Source organism: Schistocerca piceifrons, chromosome 3 (genome assembly GCF_021461385.2).
Source record: "Schistocerca piceifrons isolate TAMUIC-IGC-003096 chromosome 3, iqSchPice1.1, whole genome shotgun sequence".
Taxonomy (NCBI): domain Eukaryota; kingdom Metazoa; phylum Arthropoda; class Insecta; order Orthoptera; family Acrididae; genus Schistocerca; species Schistocerca piceifrons.
The window spans coordinates 349,799,184-349,823,109 of NC_060140.1; the positions used below are offsets into that span (position 1 = coordinate 349,799,184).

The window sequence follows — 23,926 nt, forward strand, 5'->3', positions numbered from 1 at the left end:
AATCAGCGAAATTTCATAGTAGAGCATACGCGACAAATTGTACCGTAAATTCAATTAATTTCGTAGTCATCTGCAATAAATTACATGTCTCACAAGTCAGAGATCAAATTGTACTCCGTAGCTCTACCGGAGTACGGCAATCGTTTTCTTAATTTCGTTTGTCTACATTTTAAGTATTAATTGAGGCACTGAAAGTCTCCAACCTGTTGCCTTTTCGTCATCATTCAGCTTCATGTAACGAAGCATTTGCTTTTTACTTGTAATTTTCAAATAATAATACTGATATTTAAATACATTTTGTGGTGTCACCGCCAGACACCACACTTGCTAGGTGGTAGTTTAAATCGGCCGCGGTCCATTTAGTACATGTGGGACCCGCGTGTCGCCACTGTGTGATCGCAGACCTAGCGCCACCACAAGGCAGGTCTCGTGATACGAACAAGCACTCGCCCCAGTTGTACGGACGACCTAGCTAGCGACTAGATGTACGAAGCCTTTCTCTCTCATTAGCCGAGAGACAGAATAGCCTTCAGCTAAGTTAATGGCTACGAACTAGCAATGCGCCATTAGCCTTACAGTGATTGTAATTAAAGTCTCCTGTGTATAGTCAAGAGAGATGTACCACAATGATTGATTAAAGATAAGTATTAATCCAGCTACGTACTTTTCTTCATAGCATTAATTACGCAGCCTGTTCCAGTACTTCACGCCCGTCTGCGTTAGTCTAGCGTGCATTTTCAGCCATCTCTATCTACAAGGTGTTGGCCCAGCTGCCGACACATCACATTTGTACTTTTATTTAGTAGCCATCTAGTATAAATCCCTTTATTGACGATGTATTCAGAATTTATTTACGTTGGGATGTGATTGCTTTGGAGACGTGTCGATTTCGCGCAATCAGCTCACTATTAAATGCACATCAATGCTTTTTACAAGTAAAGCCTTAAATGTGGGAGTCTCATTACGAACTCTGATTTTTTCATTTTGTGTTACGCAAATTATTTGATGCATTACTCTTCACAACTTCACGGTCCGCCGTCATCAAGCTTTTCTGCTGCCAAATGACGTCTCTGCACTTGTCGCTAAAAGCAATCTAAAAAATGCAGGTAGGGGAGCCATTTTCGGCTAAGTAGGAGTTGTGTAACTACTTAATATTTCAAATCAGATCATTAATATTCCTTAAATATGCTCTTGCTGTGGTCACTGTGATATATCTCGCTTCAGAACAATTAGCCTTCGGAAGAATTAAGTACAACCATTTCACCTTTTTTAAAGGAATTCTCTGATCCGTAGGAGCCATATGAAAATATGGCAATCGTTATTTAACTCACTGCTACAATGAGTGGCTTGGTATTATTGTATAAATTTGCTGCGTTTAAATAACAGAGTAAGTAGATAATCATTATGAAACTCGGTAAGAAACAGTACGCCAATTTTTTAGTTCAAATGAAATAATTTAGTTGTGTGGTGACCCATTGACTTCTATTATCAAATGTCGCATTTTATTTGGCCCTAATCATATCTTAAGTTTAGTAATAGCAGGTACTATGCCCTCACTGCGTATGAGGTATTACTTTTAACATTGTCAACTCGTGTCATCACAACCGTACGCCTGAAGGACTCTACCGAGTGGAAGTGGTAACGTTTCATCTGAAAAATATACGACCAGCGCAAAATGGTTCAAATGGCTCTGAGCACTATGGGGCTTAACTACTGTGGTCATCAGTCCCCTAGAACTTAGAAATACTTAAACCTAACTAACCTAAGGACATCGCACACATCCATACCCGAGGCAGGATTCGAACCTGCGACCGTAGCAGTCGCGCGGTTCCGGACTGCGCGCCTAGAACCGCTAGACCACCGCGGCCGGCACGACCAGCGCACCTAGCTATTTTGTCTTGGTAGGAAGTATAGAACACTGATATGGATTGGTGTTACTGAGTGTAAAAATCAAAGAGAAGGCGTAATTAAGTAGTAAAAATTTACCCCAGTCTGGAAGACTCAAAAGCTTAGGGAAGTCTACCGGTTTATAAAGCAATCATTTTCAGCTTACTACTACTACTCGTCGAGTGGTAACAATTCGTTGGCTAAATCAGCGATGTCAACATGAATATACGAGCGTCACCTAGCCACGAAATAATCTTTTCTGTAGTTCAGGTAACGCCATATGATCTACTTGTACTATTGGCTTTGTAACATTACTGGAGAATTTGTTTCTCCAGCTCGTTTCTTTATCGAAAGATTTTATTTACCCGTGGTGTTCACTATCTAAACAATATCTGCCACATTTATTTTTGTACAGAAGGTTAATGAAGAAGCAGTCATCGCTAACGACTTCAGTGCAATCAAACTGTTTGGTCGTTGTGCTTTATTTGTATGTGTTTTAAAGATCAAAACACATACTTTATGTAAGTAAGAGTATCACCCTTATGGGAGTGATGTCGTAAGCTCCAGTCCTCTTCTATGATTCTAAGTGAGGCGTTAATCACGTCAACTGTAACTGAGCAGAAAATCTGGGCTTAATTTCACTCTGCCGGTAGGCAGTGAAATCTCGTGCTTGGAGGCATAGTCATCACCGGAAGCTAAAACACTAGTTCTCACTTTTAGCAGGACGTAACTGATCACAGGGGACAGAATTGCCGCTAATGTGGCGAATTGTAAACTGCCATTTTACAACGTCACTATTAGTCTTACTTCTATATTTTTTGGAATGCAGATTGTGCTAACAGACCGATCTGAAGCAGAGCCCAAGGTCTAAGTTATGTTGAAATGTAATTGTTTGGTTATGAGTTGGTGAAGCTACAGCTTTGCAGAAAGACAACAAGTTACACGACCCAAATAAATGTAAGCGGACACCCCTATGAAATGAGGAACTGACCTCTAGATGTCATTAATGGCGGAGAGTGTCGGGGTATCAGTAGAGCCAGGACGTATATTTGTCACTGGATATCACATGAGCAACAAATCCATCGGGGATATCTCAGTCATTGTTACGTGCCCAAGTCGATTCTTGAAGATGTGACTGTGAAATGGAAACGCGAAGGAACACCACAAATCTACCAGCACACCAGCTAGCACAATGACTGTGTCTATGGCATTAAAAACAATGGGGCACAACGCTCGAGCAGCTCCTCATATGCCGCTCATTTCTGTAGTCAGTGCTGAGCGACGCTTGAAGTGATACAGAGAACGAAGCCATTGGACAAGGAATGACTGGTAAAAGTGGTTCGGAGAAACAAACCACGCTATATCCCGCACGGAATCCGATGGAAATTTCCGGATTTGTCGAATTCCTGGAGAACATTAGTCATGTGTAGTTCCAACAGTGAAGCACGAAGGAGATGGTGTTGGCATGGGGGTGTTCTTCGTTGTTAGTTTGTGGTCTCTTTATTTCGCTTAGGAAAACGCTTAATGCTGACGGATATGTGCACATTTTAAAACATTATGTACCGGGTACAGTAGGGAAACATTTGATGATTGTATCAGCATTACAATGCACCCTGTCAAAGCAGCGTCTCTGATACAATGGTTTATGGACTATATAATTCCTAAAATGGGCTGGCCAGAATCCGGACCTAAACCTACTGTGTAGGCTTAATATCACCCTGCCATTAGGCAGTGAAATCTCGTGCTTGGAGGTACAGACACCACCGGAAGCTAAAGCACAGAAGGTCGAGCTCACTGCAGACCTTACCATACATCGGCACGATCCACTATGGTTTCGGCTCTTGAGGAAGAATGTGTTGCCTTTCCTCCACAGACATCCAGACACCTTACTGAAAGCGTCCGCAAACGAATTCAAGCTGTCAATAAAGGCGAATGGTGGGCACACGTGCTATTAATGTTCGCTATTAGGTGTCCGGATATTTTCGATAATATGGTGTATTTTGTGAAGTGAACGTTGTAGTGGGAGGATGATTTATAGCATGGCCCGAGGTCTAGCTTAGATTGGACCTTAACTGTTAGACTGCGAGTTAATAAAGCGACCGAATTCGCATAACGAATCTTGTTGTGTGAACGGATTCGTAGCCCAAAGTTTAGGTTAAATTGGGTTGGAAGTTCACTTTTTGTTCGTGAGTTGGCGGATAGTAGTACAGTCCCCACCCCAATCGACCTCCGAATGAGATTAAGTAACAAAAATGGTTCAAATGGCTCTGAGCACTATGGGACTCAACTCCTGAGGTCATTAGTCCCCTAGAACTTAGAACTAGTTAAACCTAACTAACCTAAGGACATCACAAACATCCATGCCCGAGGCAGGATTCGAACCTGCGACTGTAGCGGTCTTGCGGTTCCAGACCGCAGCGCCTTTAACCGCACTGCCACTTCGGCCGGCGATTAAGTAACAGCCCATAGCTCATTCACTAGTACGACTGCATCTGGGGCTCACTGAGATAAATGGATGATAGATGATCGCTAGATTTATGTGAATCGACGGCTCCTGATCGATAGTAACTGCTTATGTTAATCAAAATATTAACTGCAGCGTGCTCTGCGTCTTAGTCTCGATTTTACTTACACAGTTGAAGAGCAGTATTTCAATCGTTGACCGATTCCATAACTCAAAGATGGGTGAGAATAGCAACACAAATTCTACTATTGGACTGGTCATGGAAAAGAATTTGTGAACACGGGAAACCTGATAAAAACTACGACCCTGTGTCATCAAATGTGGGCCATATTTTTCCTATGCCCTGGTCTGGTTTAAAGCCCAAGCAACTCAAACGGTCGCTTTGGGTGCCAAGCTGAGAGGATACCAAAGGCTACTAAGTGCAAAATTTGTATGCAGGGTGTATCACATTTAGCTGCGAAAACCGACACTGATGAAATTAAACGATAGTAGGAGGGAAAAAGTGAAATTGAACATGGGTCTGCAAACGATTCGATTGCGAGAAAATTGCGGTTACGACTCGCCCTTGACTTATCCCTATTCTCTAATTTCTCCCTTTGTCGGTGGACGTTAAAGGAATATTTTCGTATTCGGAGGAGAATGTGGGAGATTAAAATTTCATTAAAAGATCTTGCCGCATCGAAAACGGCTTTTCTGTTTATGATTGCCACCCCATATCGCTTACCACATCCGTGTCACTCTGACCCCTATTTCGCGGTAGTACAGAACGACCTGCCATTCCTTGAACTTTTCGATTAAATCCTCATCTAGCTGGACAAAAATGTCTCGGAAGGTCTACCTCAACGAGGAATTAATACTACCACAGCACGTTACATGTTATGTCTACAGCTCTATCTACACGATTAATTTACAATTTTCACTTAAGAGCCTGGCGGGTGGCTCATAGAACGACTTTCACACCATTTCTCTGCTGTTCCACTCTCGATCAGTGCGAGGGATAAACGAACACTTAAAACTTCCCCTGTGAGCTCAGAGACTTCTCATTTTATTACGACGATCATTTCTCTCTTTGTAGATGGGCGTTATAAAAATATTTTCATATTTGGAGGACAAAGCTGGAGAGTGCAATTTTGCGAAAATATCTCGCCGCATCAAAAAACGTTTTTTCTTTAATAATTGCCACCCCAACTCCCGTATCTAATCCGTGACACACTCTCCTTAATTCGCGATAGTGCAAAAGAACTCCCCTTCTTTGAACTTTTTTGATGTACTCTGCCAGTCGTATCTGGTAAGAATCCCATATCGCACAGCAATATTCAATGAGAAGACGGACAAGCGAAGTGTAGACAGTCTGTTTAGTGGATTTCTTGCATCTTTTAAGTGTTCTATCAATAAAATATAGTCTCTTGTTCACCTTCCCCACAACATTATCTATGTGATCGTTCCATTCTAAGTTGTTCGTAAATGCTAGCCCTACATACGTAGTTGAATTGACAGTCTTTAAATTTGTGTTATTCACAATGTAACCGTAATTTAAGGGATTCCTTTTAGAACTCATGTGGATAACCACACACCTTTCAATAATTACAGTCAGTTGCCACTTTTCGCATCATACAGATATCTTGTCTAGATTCTGCAATCGGTTTTGATCTTATGATGACTTTAGTAGACGGTAAACGACAGCGTCATATGCAAACAATCTAAGAGAGCTGTTCTAATTGTCTCCTAAACCATTTATACAGATTAGAGGAGCAGGGGGCTACAACACTTCCTTGCGGAGCGTCAGATATCACTTCTGACCACTCTATGACTTTCCGTCAATTACTATTAACTGTGACCTTACTGACAGGAAATCACGAGTCCAGTTGCACAATTGATATGATACTCCTTAGGCACGGCATTTGAACGGAAGCCGCTAGTGAGATCTCCAGTATCCCTTTTAGGAATTCAGAAGTTTAGAACTATGGGATCAGTTTGTGATATTATGTCGATAGCGCCCATTACTTCATGAAAACATATAACAATTTGAGTTCCACAAGAAAATATATTTTCCGAATCCTTTCTGACTGTGGGCGAATATATCATTGTCTTCGAGGTAATGTATAATGTTCAAAGACAGTACATGTTCCAAAATCCTACCGCAAATCGACGTCAGTGATAGGGGACTGTAATTCAACGGATTACTCCTATTGCCTGTCTTGATTGTTGGTATGACCTGTGCAACTTTCCAGCCTCCAGGTACGGACCATTGGTCGAGAGAGTGGTTGTACAAGATTGACACGCTTGTAGTTATTTTATCAGAATACTCTGAAAGCAATGTAATCCCTATACAATCTGGAACGGAATACTTGTCCTTATTAAGTGATTTGAGTTGCTTCGCTACACCGAGTATGTTTAGCCATGTTACTGTTGTTGGCATTAGTTCTTGTTTCGAATTCTGGAATATTTACTTCGCCTTCTTTGGTGAAGGAATTTCGGAAAATCGTATTTAGTAACTCCGCTTTAGTAGCACTGACTTCTGTAACATTACCGTCGCTACTGTGTAGTGAAGGTATTGATTATGTCTTGCAGCTAGTGTGCTTTACATACGATCAGAATCTGTTTGGATATCCTGCCAGATTTCTAGGCAGAATTTTATTATGGAAACTAATAAAAGCATCTCGCATTGAAGTTCGCACTAAGTTTCAGGGTTTGGTAAAACATCGACAATGTTGTAGATTTCAGGATATTTTAAACTTGGCATGCTTTTTTCCTTGATTCTGACCTGACCTGACCCTGGGGTATCAAGCTATATTTGGAATAAACCTCTCTATTGGCGTCGACACTATTTCTTTGGATGTGAGCCACATCAGGTCTACCTGCATATATGAGGGCTTGCTGTGAAGTAATTCCTCCGAATCGTTTATGTGAGACTTCTTTTCAATAAAAAAACTTTGCCAACATTATACATCTTTATTCTCGATGTCTAAATATTTGTTTCGCAACATAATCACCTTGTGATCAAGACATTTCTCCGGAAGAGAGACCAGTTTGTTGATACCGTCATTGTAGAATGTCTGATTTTGTTGACGGAGCTCCAACATCATCTCTGCCTGCGCCACTTCATCACTATCAAAGTCAAGTCCTCGAAGGTATTCTTTAAGTTTTGAAAACGGATGAAAAACAGATGGGGCAAGTTGGGACTATATGGAGCGCTCATGTGTGGTCTTGCATTGTCATGCTGAAGGAGCGGGTGTTCCGTGTGTAGACGAACTCTCTGAATTCGTGCTTTCTATTTTCTGAGGGTCTCTCACGCACCGACTGAGCTACATTACACACTGTCACGTAACACTCTACAATTTGGAGCCTCCTAGCCCTTTCAGACCTGGATTTTTTCTGGAGGAAGGAAAATTTTTCCCTATATGTTAATGCTCTTATGTGATTTTTTAATGATTTTAGGCGCAAAATATACACAAAAATATGTACCCATTTTCAAACCATACTTTGTACACTTGGTTTCATTCTGTGGACTAAAATAACTAATTATGAAATTTTCTGTACTGTAATAAAAAGCAAAATAATCATTCAACAATTACCATGCAAAATAACAATAAGAATATTAAATTATACGGTGGAATATAGCCAACCAACCATATACGTGTATTCTGGTGGTTTAGAGCTGCTGCGCACTGTATATTGACTTGCTGATATTTTCATAGTGCTAGCGGCATACGGTTGCAAAATGTCAGCGAAGCGGGAAAGTCGACCGAGTAATATGCGTGACACTAATACCTCAACCGATATTGAGAACAGAATAAAAATTCGGAGGTGTTACTTTTCAGCACGACCTCGTAGTCAGTTCGGAAGGAATATAAACTGTGTCTTAGGAAGCCATTAAGCAAATTTTCGTCTGCTTTTTTGAATAGATATATTTTACGTTTATTTGAGGTGGGTTTGAATGTTACGGAATTCAGTTTCACTACAGCGACCTCATTATCACTAATACCTACATACGTCACGATGCTCCCTGTTCGCTGAGGTCATCGGTCCCTAGATTTACACACTACTTAAACTAACTTATGCTAAGAACAACAAACACACCCATGCCCGAGGGAGGACTCCAACCTCCGGCGGGAGGGGCCGCGCGATTAGTGACATGGCACTTCTAACAGCGCGACCGCTCCGCGCGGCCTGCTCGAAATTATTTGTTGTCGAAGAGATCAAGTAAGTTTTCGCAACCATTTACATTTCGAGTGGACTCTTGAACTAAATGCTGAAAATATTTTTTGGAGTAAGCAGCAGTGCAATTTCGGGCAGTGATTTATGTCTACTACTGGCTTTGAACATGTATTCTCGCCAACATATCGACATATTGACACACTGATGTCACCTCTAACTCCAATTGTATGGATGGCTTACCTACTAGAGACGATACTCAAGCTTTCTTTGAACCTTACAGTAACTGTATCATCTGAATCAGGGGGTCGTGAAAGGAACCAATTATCGGTTTATTCCGGTTGTCAAGTGTAGCTTCACCATACAGTAACTCAAAGAAAACGTGTGTTTCAATTTCGCTACGAGATAAACTACTTATGACAACAACAAGCATACCACTACGCTATTGATTCATGCTATTACATTGCTCTGTGTCCACTTGTCTATCACCTTTATGAAATTACTCTGTACTTGAATTGTCTTCACAACTACGAACCAATTGATCAAAATTTGATTGAAAAAAGAATGTATCCACTGCATATTATCGAACAATAAATGTCCAGGAAAGAAAGAAAATGAAAAACAAATTAATGTGATGAAAGACTTTTTTTCATCGCCTTCTATAAACAGCGAAAAAATTTTAAGGTGCTATTGCTTCAAACAGAAATACTGTGGGCTTAGGTGATTACCTCCCTACAGCTACAACTGTCTTCAAATTTTGGTGCATATAAGAGCTTATATTACTTACATATTGGCGAACTTACATTCTTGTTTCAAAAATGAAAAAAATACGAATTTCATGTGAAAAAATGAGGCTTGTTATTGCGATTATTTACTATTACAACCAGTAGATACGTTATTAATTAAAGAGTAATATGATCTTTAAGAAATGACGAGTGCATTGCAGTCACTACTGTCTGGCTCCAGAATGTCCAGCCGTCCCTACTGTAAAGCTGTCACGAAAACGCTGATTCGTGAAAATGCTGCAAGCAGGGTACCCCAAAGTATCTGCAAGCAAATGTCTTGCTTCATAAAAATGTGGATTTCCTCCTGTACCACATGCATCATGTCACGCTTCGTGTAAGTTAAACATTATAACGTCAATCTTAAAATGTTTTTACAAAGAGCACTAGGAAAGCGAGGTAATGTCTAAAAGAACGGGAGAGGCTGCGTTCAATAGATCGCCGCTTGTATGTAAAAGTTTTCTAGGACTGGCTTTTCTAGGACCGCCCCTGTGTATGTTAGCTCTCGCCCTTGAATCGTTGACTGTTTTAAAACTAACTGTAAATGCGGACTGTTGTTTCATTAGCAAATATTCCGCTGTGTACAACGAATCAAAACGTTCCTGCTACTAAATTATGTCGTAAGAATAACAGTATTTTTTGTTATGGTGCATGTCTTATAAACTTTACGATTAGGAAATGGAACACTTTCGTATAAGCGTGACGCTTATCGGATGCAATTCTGAACCTGATCCCTCCTTTTTACGTATTCGTACATCTTAATCTGTTGCCAACTGCTATCCTGTATTTCACATACTGTACTTTCACTTTTCCGTTATATGTTACGGTAAGTGTTATGATTTGAAGTAATAGATATATTTCTTGTTTACAGTTTATTATTAAATCTCTGTATTACGTATCTACTATTTGAGATCGCTTCGAAGTTGTACTTAAAATTTAGAAACAACAAGTTGTAGGAATATAACAAATTGAATGTAAATGCTTAGGAATGGGAATGATAAAAGGTACTTTTAATGCGTGCACTACAATTTTACTAAGTACCTGGTGTTTTACTGATATTGTTTTCGAAACAATAGAGAGTGGTGTGTTACGTCTGGTACTTGCCTGGCTGCGAGTAATGATTTAATTATGTTTAACAACGGACAAAAACACTAAATTTTTTGAATTATACAGTAAATTACTCACTGTAAGCAACTCCTATACGTTAGAGCCGGTCGTACTTATATACGTCACTTTCAAATATGATGAGTTTCTTTACAACAATCATGCCAGTACGATAGTTCTTATTCCTTTTGTATTACTGTCTAGTCAAAACAAGATATGAAATCAGCTACCAAATAGACAAGGACACGTAAATGAATGACTTGCAAGTTGAGAACGAAGATATTCCTGCGTCCAAAGTACTTCGGGGAGACGATGCAGAGTATTATTATCTGTCGTGAACTTTTCGAAAGAGTTTCGCAACAAAGGCGGCCGCTAATGTATAAACCGGTTGCGAGCTAAGTGGAAAATCGGAGCATTCCTCGATGAGCTAATGGGCTCAGCAACCTGTAGAAACGTCCATTATAGTGGATGATATTTTGCTGTTTTCCGGGTTGTGAAATACGCAAAACTCTCACATCCGTGTCAACTGTATATGTATCTCAAGGGTAATACTGTATGCAAGACATCTATAGTCGGCATAGTTCTCCTATGTACCGATTGTTTGAGTGCCTAATGTGTCTCGGGGAAACTGGGAAACCCACTACCGTATGACATCCTGGGAAATCTTGCTAGAGCTAATGAATCACCTAAACCGATCTGCTTCAAGTGGTTATCGAACAACATCGACATAATGCTTGATCTGTTTGACTATGGGCTTCTAATGGCAGTAGATAACAGCGCCCAGGCTACTTAATGTGTTCATTGACTTACGGAAGAGTGTTAGATACAGTTCTGCACTGTCGCTTAGCGATTAAAATACAAGCTTACGGAACATCGGACAAACTTCGTGACTGGATTAAGGAATTCCTATCAGAAAGGAAATTATAGCGAAATGAAAAATACTTGTAGAGGATCGGCGCTTAGCGCAGGGGCTGGCAGGTTACGCTCAACGTAAGGTGTAAAGACTCATTATTTTACGATTACGTTACGGGCGATATATTACTGCGTATGGTAACAATAGTAATACGTTATATGATTGCGTGGTATCTGTTCTTTCGGACACGTTCCGAAAGAACAGACGCCACGGAGAATCAGCAGCTGTGAAACATATATAAATTAAAGGGCTGCTGTCAGCTGCTGCGGCACATTATGCGGATTCAGCGGGGACGAGTAAAGGTGCACAGGACCGGATTCGAACCTCTGATCTCCAGCTTCCTAGGAAGATGCCTTAACCATTGCGCCATCCGGAGCACAGTGGTAACTGTGCGCATTATCTCGGCGCGGTTCGCGGCCGATCTACACTCCTATCGCGAACATGGAGTCAATGGACAGGGACTGCAGATAGGTGGCGCTCGGTGGGAGAGTAGATCGACTGTGAGGTGTCCGAGATAGTGCTCACCGCTTTGTCCCGTATGACGGAGTGGTTGACGCAGCTGCATAGTAAACAGGAGATCCTGAGTTCGAATCCCGGTCCGGTACACATTTTCACTCGTCGCCGCTGATCCCGCGTAATGTCCCGCTGTAGTTGACTGCAGTGATCCACTTTAATTTAGATATAATCGTAATACGTCCAGAGAGACCTGAAGTGGAACGTGCACATGAAACTTGGTATAGAAAAAGCAGGTTCCAGGCTGAGATTCATTAGAAGAACTCCATAACGTTTTAATTTACAGACGAAAGAATTGGCTTGCCAAGCTCTCGATAGACTGATATTTAACTATTGTTCAACAGTCTGAGACCATTATCAGGTACGATTAATAACAGAGATACAGATGATCCAAGGAAGGTCAGTGATTTTCGTTGCGGGCTCGTTTGCGAAACATCATGGAGATGATCGTGAAACTAAATGGCAGACTCCGAAAACAGTTTAAACAATTGCGTGGCATATTATACGAGGCTTGACCTGACTGGGAGAGAGCTCGTGCATTAATTTTTTCACATAGAACCATGAACGCACTTGACGAAAAATTACAATTTTGTTTTGGGCAGCTGAACGTATTCTCGACCTGTGGTTTTCAAACTTTGGTGGTCCATGGCCACCTTGACCTGGACATAAACATCTGCGGCTCTTTTCGCACACGACATTCGAAAAAGAGTTCAAATGTATGTGAATTCCTAAGGGAGCAAACTGCTGAGGCCATCGGTCCCTAGACTTACACACTACTTAAACTAACATACGCTAAGGACAACACACACACCCATGCCCGAAGGAGGCCTCGAACCTCCAGCGAGAGAGGCCGAGCAGTCCGTGACATGGTGCCTCAAACCGCCCGGCCACTCAGCGCGGCTACTCGACATTCCGCTCGAAGTATGGGGTAAATGAACTTACGAGGGTAATCCCAAAAGTAAGGTGGCCTATTTTTTATAAGTACGAAACTCTGTTTGTGTGGCAGTTGGTCACACTGTTATGAAGAGTGCTTCATGCGCTCTGTGTAAACATGCGCACGCCGCGCTGAGGAGCTCAGTCTTGGCTTGGCAGCCGTTAAGAATGGAGCTTCCGTTGAATGTTACCGCCAAGTGCGAACTGCGCGCAGTTATTCGATTTCTGAGCGCAAAGGGCACTGCGCCGATTGAAATCCATGGCCAATTGAAGGAAGTGTATGGTGAGTCGTGCATTTATGTCAAAAATGTTCGTAAGTGGTTTAGAGAGTTTGCAGATGGTCAAACCGAAATTCACGACGAACAAGGGAGCGGGAGACCGTCAGTTTCGGAGGAGACAGTGTTGAAGGTTGAGAGAAGCATGCGTGAAGATCGGCGGATCACCCTGTATGATCTCTGCACGTTGGTTCCTGGGGTTTCCCGAAGCACCGCTCACGGAATTTTAACGGAAACATTGAACTACCGGAAGGTGTGCGCAAGATGGGTGCCCCGCATGCTGAGTGAGGACCACATGCAGCAACGAGTTGATGCTTCCAGCGCATTTCTTCACCACCTTGCAGCCGAACAGGACAACTTTCTGGACTCGATTGTCACGGGTGACGAAACCTGGGCATAACAATTTACACCTGAGACCAAGCAACAATCACGCCATTGGCGGCATCCTTCTTCGCCAAAGCTGCGGGAATTCAAACAAACACAGTCTGCCGGTAAAGTCATGACAACCGTTTTTTGGGATCGGAAAGGGGTATTGTTGTCTACATTATGCCCACTGGGACCACAATTAACGCTGACAGGTACTGTGAGACTCTGAAAAAACTCAAATGGGCAATTCAGAACGGGTGAAGAAAAATGTTAAAATGTGTGTGAAATCTTATGGGACTTAACTGCTAAGGTCATCAGTCCCTAAGCTTACACACTACTTAACCTAAATTATCCTAGGGATATACACACACACCCATGCCCGAGAGAGGACTCGAACCTCTGCCGAGACCAGCCGAACCGGAGAAGAGGAATGTTAAGCAAGGGCGTACACATTCTCCACGACAACGCTCTCGCACACATCGCTCGGCAAACCGTTGCTCTCCTGCAACAGTTTCAGTGGAACACAGTCTCCCACCCACCATATAGTCCTGACTTGGCGCTCAGTGACTATCACCTGTTCCCTAAGTTAAAAGAACATTTGGCCGGAAAGCGATTCAGCTCTGACGACGTGATGAAAGAAAAGGTTCATAACTTTCTGAACAGCATAGCGGCGAGCTGATATGACATAGGCCTACAAAAACTGCCACAGCGTCTACAAAAATGCATCGACATAAATGGTGATTATGTCGAAAAATAGCTAAATGTTCAAGCTGTAAACTGATGTAAAGCATTGTAGAAATAAAGAGCTGTATGTGCTTATAAAAAAAATAGGAGACTTCTGGGATTACCCTCGTAAGTTCCGAAAGAAATGAATGAAAGTAGTTATTCTTTATTAACTGTTAACATAACACATGTTCATCAAACTCTGATGTTGTTATACTTCATTCGTGCACGAAAATCGATGGAACTTGCTTCTTCTTCATTAGTCTTCCACATCTCTGCACAAGACTGCGACTCGTTTCTCTTTCTGCACATCATTCGCGGTATATATTACATATTGATGACTGTCATTGCTGAAAAACCTTCCTCACATAGGTAGGTTGTTGCAAAAGTATCAAAACTCGTCAGGCCTTGTTACCTATTTGCGGACACTGATTCATCAAGCTTCAAAACTCAGGCAGTGATGGGGAAACGAACTTCGATTTCAGTGTGAAGTAACATCTGAAGTAACATCAGTGAACTGCTCTTCTTCCTTAACGGCAAGCGTTTATGGAGGTTCTGTATTGAAGGGATCGTTGCTCCAATTGTGTTGATGAACTTCTTCTTTAAACTACCTCAGAATGAAACAACTTAGTTCAGTTAAATGATATAAAAACACTCGCAATTCTGCGCTCAGCTGAAAGTCATTGTCTTCTAAAGCCGCGTGTAGAACAGGGAAACGTACATCTTTATCTTGCAGCTTCTTGAATCCACAACAGTAGTTTCTTTCTGAAGGTCGAAATTTTCTCTGACATTTATAGGATGCTGGCGTCATTACCTTGAAGGGATACTTTCAATAATTGAGTTTTCCAAAGATGTCACAAAGCTACGCCAATAAAAAACAAAGTCACAGCTAGGAACTCAACTGTTTCTCTTGAAAATGTTAAGAATACAGTTCACTGCTAAGTTCATGCACCCTTTTCAAGACATTCACACTAGAAAGACAAATAGACTTTAATAAAATAGGGAAATATGCTGAGACCCATATCAGTGCACACCTGTTGAAAACGTCTGGACGTACACTAAGGTGACAAACGTCAAGGAATGCGTCTTAATACCGTGTCGCACCTTCTTTTGCCTGAAGTCGTGCAGTAGTTAGACGTGGCATGGAGTCAACAAGTCGGTGGGAGTCACTTGCATAAATATTGAGCCATGCTGCCACTATAGCCATTCACAATTACGGATGTGTTAACAGTGCAGGATTTCTTGCACGAAATGGCCTCTCGATTATGTCCCATAAATGTTTAATGGGTTTCATGTCGGGTGGACAAATCACCCACTCGAAATCTCCGGGATGTTATTCAAACAAATCGCCAACAATTGCGGCCCAGTGACACGGCACTCTGCCATCCATAAATATTCCATCGTTGTTTGGAAACATGAAGTTCACGAATGGGTGCAAAAGGTCTACAAGCAGCCGAACACAATCATTTACAGTCAATTATCGGTTTAGTTCTATGTGAACACCGTTCACACCTTATGGAAGCTCCATCAGCTTGCACACTGCCTTGTTGACAACTTTTGTCCATGGATTCGCGGGGTCAGTGCCACACTCGAAACCTATCAGCTCTTACCATCTCAGATCGGGACTCATCTGATCAGGCCACGGTTTTCCAATCGTCTACGGTCCAACATATAAGTTCACGAGCCCAGGAGGCACGGGAGTCAGTCGTCTGTTGCCATAGCCCATTAACACCCAATTTCGTCGCAGTGTACTAAGGTAAGGCGTACGTCGCACTTTGAATTCTGCTGTTCCTTCACGTAGTGTTGCTTGTCTGTTAGCACTGACAATTCTTCGCATACGCCGCTGCTCTCGGTCGTTCAGTGACGGCCATTGGTCAATGTGTCGTCTGTGGTGAGAGATAATGGCTGAAATGTGGTATTCCCAGCATACTCTTGCTACAGAGGATCTCGGACTATTGAATTCCTAACTATTTCCGAAACTGAATGTCTCATGCGTCCAGCTCCACATACCATTCCGCTTTCAAAGTTTGTTAATTCCCGTCGTGAGGCCATAATCATGTCAGTAATGTTTTCACTAGAATCACATGGTTAAAATTGACAACTCCGCCAACGCACTGGCCTTTTATATGTTATGCATATAACACTGCCGCCATCTGTATATGTGCATAACACTATCCAATGACTTTTGTCACCTCAGTGTAAGTAACCGACTTTTAATGAAGTTTAGAACTTAGATTACTGATTAAAGAATCTCATGAAGGGCAGGACTCATCCTAATTGATGCCCATGCTTGCAGTGAATAAAACAGCGTGTCTAAATAGCGTGAGGAGCCTCGTTATGAATTATAGCTTGCATTCTGGCGTAACAGCAAGCCATGTTATGTTTTCCATCTTACAAATACCTATACAATTTACCCGATTAATGTTGTTTTTTTCTATAAAATGGTGTAGTATTTCAAAGAGGTGTGTTACTTTTGACCCAAAATTTATTTTACTTCAGGAAAGAAGATCTTCTATGAATTTGTTCTCGTGTAGGGGAACTCAGGCCTGAACGGGATACTTAATGTTTAATAATTTGTATAAAATAAGGAACCACAAGGAAACACTTCTTAAAGTTATAAAAAAACACCTTGTAGTGTCACCTAATGTACCTTATTTTAAAATTACTTAAAACGATACATTTTGCACTTTTTACAATTTTTTAAAGAAAGTCTTGCATATTTCCCGTTCCACCCCACCCACGGGGCAGAATGGGATAAGGTTATTTTTTGTTAAATTATTGCATAAACGTTGAATTTGAATTACGAATACCGTATTAAACTATGACAAAATGTTGTATAAAAGGCAATTCAGACTGAGGAATGTGTAATTTAAACAATTAAAAAGTCATTCTTCAATATAAGAAAGTATTTTACCGTCACTCTGAAAAATGTACAATGCTTAATAACCACCAAACCACTGACTACTAGTCCTTTCGACAATTGTCACAAACCAATATTTCCTCTTCATCTTCAATGTCTATGCCAACACAAGAATTGTGTGCCCACTTGAAACACCTCTGGCATGCCACCCAGCCCTCATTAGAAACGGAGTAGAAGTCCCCACAGTAGAGACACTCAGCATCCTCTCCCCCTGATACTCTCTTCTCCATCATCTTCTTCCTTCTATTTTTCTTAAGGTCTTTGATGTCCTCTGTTTTGGTTTTTTTGGGTGTACAGTTTGATATTTTTGCCTTAAGTTGGATTGCAACTGACGTCTCTGTCCTGACATTGTTCATATTTGTGCACCCTCCTCCTTTCTGTAGGCCTACTTTACGTGCGACAGCATTCGGCAGTTCCTTCTTATAAGGAGAATCTGTTAATACGACGGTTTTTCCTTTTCATCTTGTAGTCCGCCGAGTAAATTGGCAAATTAGTAGGATTGGAATGACAGCCTCGGGCGATATCTGGAAAGCTGAGTTGTTCGGCGGACATAGCTGGTTCGGAGAGCCGGGCATCCATGAACATCCAGGCTGGGGGTCAATGAATGAGTCTTGATCAGTGTTAGTCGTAGGCCTATTAGTGGCAGGTTCAGTAGACACTGGAGAGCCTGTAATCAATGTGTTACATTGTCCATCTGTAGAGTTTTTAATCGGACTTCCGCAGTTTTCGAACTGAATATCTGTTGGCGCTGATGGGAGGTAGTCTGCGTCTGAAAACACATTCAGGTCAGACGGCCATATTCCAGTTCTCTTAAAGTCGTTGCAGCACGTAAAAACGCGGTCCAAAACAGCGATGATATTGGGAAAAGAGTGACAACATTTCCTGGATGGCTCCATAGCCATTTTTTTTATCTCTTCACTGTAATAACAACTCAGGGGTTTGAAAAACGTTACGTCCAGGGGTTGTAATTTATGTGAAGTGTGTGGCGGTAAACAAAGGAGGACTGCACCATTGTCTCTAGCCATATCAAGCAGCTACAGGTTTTTAGTGTGATCTGAATGTCCATCAACAATTAGAAGCACAGGTGATTCTTTCGTGGCCTTAGAAAATCCCACAAACTTTCTAAACCATACTAGAAATAATTCGCTAGTGATCCACTCCAAGCGGTGAACTTCAGACTAGCCTCCTGGAGGCAATCCAAGCTCAAATTCTTGTTTCTTCTTCTTCCTTGGAAAGATAAGCATGGTTGGAATGTATAACCCAGATGCAAACATGCTGATGACCGCTGTAACGGTCTCTCCACGTTCTGAAGATGTTATCGGTTCTACTTGCCTTTTTCTACATCTACATCTACATCTACATTTATACTCCGCAAGCCACCCAACGGTGTGTGGCGGAGGGCACTTTACGTGCCATTGTCATTACCTCCCTTTTCTGTTCCAGTCGCGTATGGTTCGCGGGAAGAACGACTCTCTGAAAGCCTCCGTGCGCGCTCGAATCTCTCTAATTTTACATTCGTGATCTCATCGGGAGGTATAAGTAGGGGGAAGCAATATATTCGATACCTCATCCAGAAACGCACCCTCTCAAAACCTGGCGAGCAAGCTATACCGCGATGCAGAGCGCCTCTCTTGCAGAGTCTGCCACTTGAGTTTGCTAAACATCTCCGTAACGCTATCTCGGTTGCCAAATAACCCTGTGACGAAAAGCGCCGCTCTTCTTTGGATCTTCTCTATCTCCTCCGTCAACCCGATCTGATACGGATCCCACACTGATGAGCAATACTGAAGTATAGGTCGAACGAGTGTTTTGTAAGCCACCTCCTTTGTTGATGGACTACATTTTCTAAGGACTCTCCCAATGAATCTCAACCTGGTACCCGCCTTACCAACTATTAATTTTATATGATCATTCCACTTCAGATCGTTCCGCCCGCATACTCCCAGATATTTTACAGAAGTTACAGAAGTAACTGCTACCAGTGTTTGTTCTGCTATCATATAATCATACAGCAAAGGGTCCTTCTTTCTATATATTCGCACTAATGTGATTCGACGGCTCCTGAGCAATAATAAATGTTTATGTTAACTATTACCTACAGAGTTGCTCTGGGTCTAAGTCATCGTATCGATTTTACTTAGAGTGTTGAACAGCGGCATTACAGCCGCTGGCCGATTCCATAACACCAAGATGTGTCGGAATAGCAATACAAAGTCTAACGTTGGATTGCTCATGAAAAAGAATTTGTGAACACAGGAAACGTGACAAAAACTGCGACCGTGTGTCACCAAACGTTCGCCACATTTTTCCTACGTTCAGGGCTGGTTAAAGCCCAAGAGACTCATCGGCAGCTTGGGGCACCAAGCTGAGATGGGCACCTTCCATCATGTGTCGTGCCAACACTACCATTTTATGTTTCGTCTGTTGAGACAGAACAGTGTGCACAGGCATTCAAACACCTCATTGAAAGTGTCACCAGCAGACCTGAAGCCATCATAAAGGCGAAGCGTGGACGCTCATCTATATCTACATCTGCGTGATTACTCTGCTATTCACAATAAAGTACCTGGCACAGGCTTTAATGGACCACCTTCATGCTGTCTCTCTACCGTTCCACTCTCGAACGGCTCGCGGGAAAAACGAGCACTTAAATTTTTTCCGTGCGAGCCCTGATTTCTCTTATTTTATCGTGATCATCATTTCTCCCTATGTAGGTGGGTGCCAACAGACTGTTTTCGCAATCGGAGGAGAAAACTGGTGGTTGAAATTTCATGAGAAGATCCCGACGCAACGAAAATCGCCTATGTTTAATGATTGCCACTCCAATTCACGTATCATGTCTGCGACACTATCTCATCTATTTCGCGATAATACAAAACAAGTGCCCTTCTTTGTACTTTTTCGAAGTCATCCGTCAATCCCACCTGATGCGGATCCCACACCGCACAGCAATACTCTAGAACAGGCGGACAAGCGTAGTGTAAGCAATCTCTTTGGTAGAGCTGTTGCACCTTCTAAATGTTCTGCCAATGAATCGCAGTCTTTGGTTTGCTCTACCCGCAATTTATCTGTGTGATCGTTCCAATTTAGGTTATTTGTAATTGTAATCCCTAAGTATTTAGTTGAGTTAACAGCCCTCAGATTTGTGTGACTTATCGCGTAATCGAAATTTAGCTGATTTCTTTTAGTACTCATGTGAATAACTTCACACTTTTCTTTGTTCAGGGTCAATTTCCACTTTTCGCACCATACAGATATCTTATCTAAATCATTTTGCAAGTCGTTTTGATCATCTGATGACTTTACAAGACGGTAAATGACAGCATCATCTGCAAACAATCTAAGACAGCTACTCAGATTGTCTCCTATGTCATCAATATAGATCAGGAGCAATAGAGGGCCTATAACACTTCCTTGGGGGACGCCGGGTATTACTTCTGTGTTACTACAAACTGTGACCTTTCTGACAGGAAATCACGAATCCAGTCGCACAACTGAGGCGATACTCTGTAGGCACGTAGTTTGGTTAGAAGACGCTTGTGAGGAACGGTGTCGAAAGCCTTCTGGAAACCTAAAAATGTGGAATCAATCTGACATCCCCTGTCGATAGCACTTATTACTTCACGAGTATAAAGAGCTAGTTGTGTTTCACAAGAACGATATTTTCTGAAACCGTGCTGACTATGTGTCAACAAATCGTTTTCTTCGAGGTACTTCATAATGTTCAAATACAATATATGTTCCAAAACCCTACTGCAAATCGACGTTCGTGATATAGGCCTGTAATTCATCCCTTTTTGGGTATTGGTGTGACTTGAGCAATTTTCCAGTCTTGAGGTACGGATCTTTCTGTGAGTGAGTGGTTTTATATAACTGCTAAATGTGGAGCTATTTTATCAGCATACTCTGAGACGAACCTGACTGGTATAAAATCTGGACCGGAGGCCTTGCCTTTATTAAGTGATTTAAGCTGCTTCGTTACTCCGAGGATATCTACTTCTGTGTTTCTCATCTTGTCAGTTGTTCTTGATTGGAATTCAGGAATATTTACTTCGTCTTCTATGGTGAAGGAGTTTCGGAAAACCGTGTTTAATAACTCTGATTTAGTGGCACTGTCATCAGTGACTTTACCGTTGATATCGCGCAGTGAATGTATTGATTGCGTCTTGCCACTGTATGTATGTATGTATGCATGACCAGAATCTCTTTGGGTTTTCCGCCAGATTTCGAAACAGAATTTCGTTGTGGAAATTATTAAAAGCATCTCGCACTGAAGTAGGGGCTATATTCCAAACTTCTGTTAAACTTTGCCAATCTTGGGGATTTTGCGTTCTTTTAAATTTGGCATGCTAATTTCGTTGCTTCTACAATAACGATCTGACCCGTTTAGTGTACAAGGGGGAATCAGTACCATTACTTATTAATTTATGTAGTAGTGTCCAGCAGAGGTGCCCGGATGCTTTAGATGAGACAGTGTATAGGGTGAGCGCTGCGACAGCAGGCGACGTGAAGGCGGGCACATACCAGCATGAGCGCCATGCCCGCGGCGACGGCCCAGCCCCAGCCGCCCTCCGGGGGCAGCGGGTGGTCGGCCGGCGTCCCGCGCCGCTCCCGGGCCCGCGCCTGCGTCCCCATCTCTCCTCAGTCACCGCTGCCTTCTGCAAACAACAACACCAAGCGTAAGTTAAATTCATTTGTACTGCTTTTTCAATCCTCAACATACAAAGTCTAAGTGGTCAGCGTTGTTTGTCAAGACGGGGTCTTGTGGTAACCCCAATTTTTTTTTTCTTAATACGAGAGACATTTCATAAATAATGCACACTAATTTTTTTTTGCTTGCACTTTTTTTTCAATATCTCTTCACACTCCTTCAGTATAGTCACCCTGCTTCTCTATGACTGAATCCCAAAGTCTCGAAAGCTCTATTACTCCATCCATGACACCATTTGTATTCATACACTGATGAGCCAAAACGTTATGACCACTAAAAGTCAAATAAAAACAGTCTCCATCGCGTTTCCCGATTTTTTTATTTGATATCTACCAGTTTCGGCCGTTTCCTCAGACCATCACGAGACTTTTGACAGCCCGCAATATCGCATATTCAGTATAGAGAGATGGCTGAGCAACGCCTGCAATACAAGCTACAATAATTAAAAAGTACGATGTTATACCCATTGTGGCTCCTGGTAGCAGGAGACAGAGCGAGATCCTTAGAAGTAAGGTTGCCGCTGCTGGATCAGGCAACTCTGGACGAGATTATACAGGGCGTATCATAATTAATGGCGTACACGCATACAGTTGAAAGTACACGATACTAGAAGCAAACAAGTGCGAGTAAACATAGGGTCAAAAATGCATACCTTAAGAGCTATGAGCAATTTTTCATCTTCAATACTGTGAAACAAATCTCTTCTCCTGCAAGTTCTTTGCTTTTCATATTTTGGGAAGTGGTAGTATGGACCAAAATAAGAAAAAAGTGTCCAGCAAACATGTGCTCTAAAACGCGTACCTTAAAAGTTACGAGCACTTGATCATTAGAAGAGTTATGTTAGTTATGTTTCAAAGTAAAAAAAAAAAAAAAAAGTGAATGTTGTATGACTAGGGCCTCCCTTTGGCTAGATCGTTCGCCGGTGCAAGTCTTTCGATATGACGCCACTTCGGCGACTTGCGCGTCGACGGGGAGGAAATGATGATCATTAGGACAACACAACACCCTGTTCCTGAGCGGAGAAAAATCTCCGACCAAGTCGGGAATCGAACCCGTGCCCGTGGGATATTAACATTCCGTCGCGGTGACCCCTCAGCTACCGGGGGCGGACTGTCCCAAAGCAGCAAAGATGAACAAGTGCTCATAGCTCTTAGCTCTTAAGGAATGCACTTTAGAGGACATGTTTACGGGCCTTTTTATCTTGTTTTGGTCCATACTACCAGTTCCCAAATATGGAAAGCAAAGAACTTGCAGTAGAAGAGATTTGTTTCACAGTATAAAAGACAAAAAATTGCGCGTAGCTCTTGATATATGCATTTTCGACCCTATGTTTACTGAGACTTTTTGGCTTCTAGTATCGTGTACTTTTAACTGTATGCGATTACGACATTAATTATAATACGCCCTGTATAATATAAGCTCCGCCCACTGCCTACAGCATTACATCACTAATGACCAATCATGCGTGACATTTACTACATTGCTTCGTTTAGTCCAATTTAAAAGAAAAAATAGATACAACAATAAATATATACATTACATGTAAAAAATTTTACGTGTCTGATGCTCTCATAGTTGATTTAAGTAAAAGAAACATAATGACATGCATGCTATAATCGCTATTGTGTGCAGACTACCACCTGTGGGCATTTTTATGTACTCGCTGCAGCAGAGACAGCTGTATTTGGTTGCTGTAGCAATGACTTGCCAGTACTCATAGTTGCACTACAGCGAGGCCCCTCACAGATACCATGGCAGTGGGCGGAACGTTGATTCAGAAGTGACAACCTTACTTCTAAAGATCTCGCTCCGTCTGCCACCACCAGCAAACAGAATGGGTATAACATCGTACATTTTAATTATTGTACCTTATATTTTAGATGTTGTTCAGCCATCCCTCTATACTGAATATACTGTATTGCGGGCGGAAATGGCCGAAACCGGTAACAATCGAATAAAAAAATCTGGAAACGCGAGGGAGATGCTTAGCTGCGCGAGCATGCGTGATCTGGGTACATTGTTTTGTTGTGAGAGTTTGTTGTGTGGAGCACGTGTAGCTCGTGTGTAAGGCGGAATTCAGTTTTTTATTGTGTGTGTGAATTCCTAAGGGACCAAACTGCTGACGTCATCGGTCCATAGACTTACTACTTAAACTAACTTAAACTATCTTATGCTAAGAA

The 23,926-nt window shown here is 42.0% G+C and overlaps 1 protein-coding gene across 1 annotated transcript in view; it reads right to left on the reverse strand.

Annotated features, from left to right (window-relative positions):
- Window positions 1–21,634, reverse strand: part of LOC124788653 — a gene marked incomplete at its 5' end in the record, with an annotated part of 169,544 nt that extends 147,910 nt beyond the window's left edge. Inside the window, one exon of the mRNA XM_047255929.1 lies at window positions 21,560–21,634. Coding sequence (XP_047111885.1) covers window positions 21,560–21,634 — 75 coding nt within the window. The remainder of the gene's footprint in view (window positions 1–21,559) is intronic.
- Between the last annotated feature and the right edge of the window lie 2,292 nt (window positions 21,635–23,926).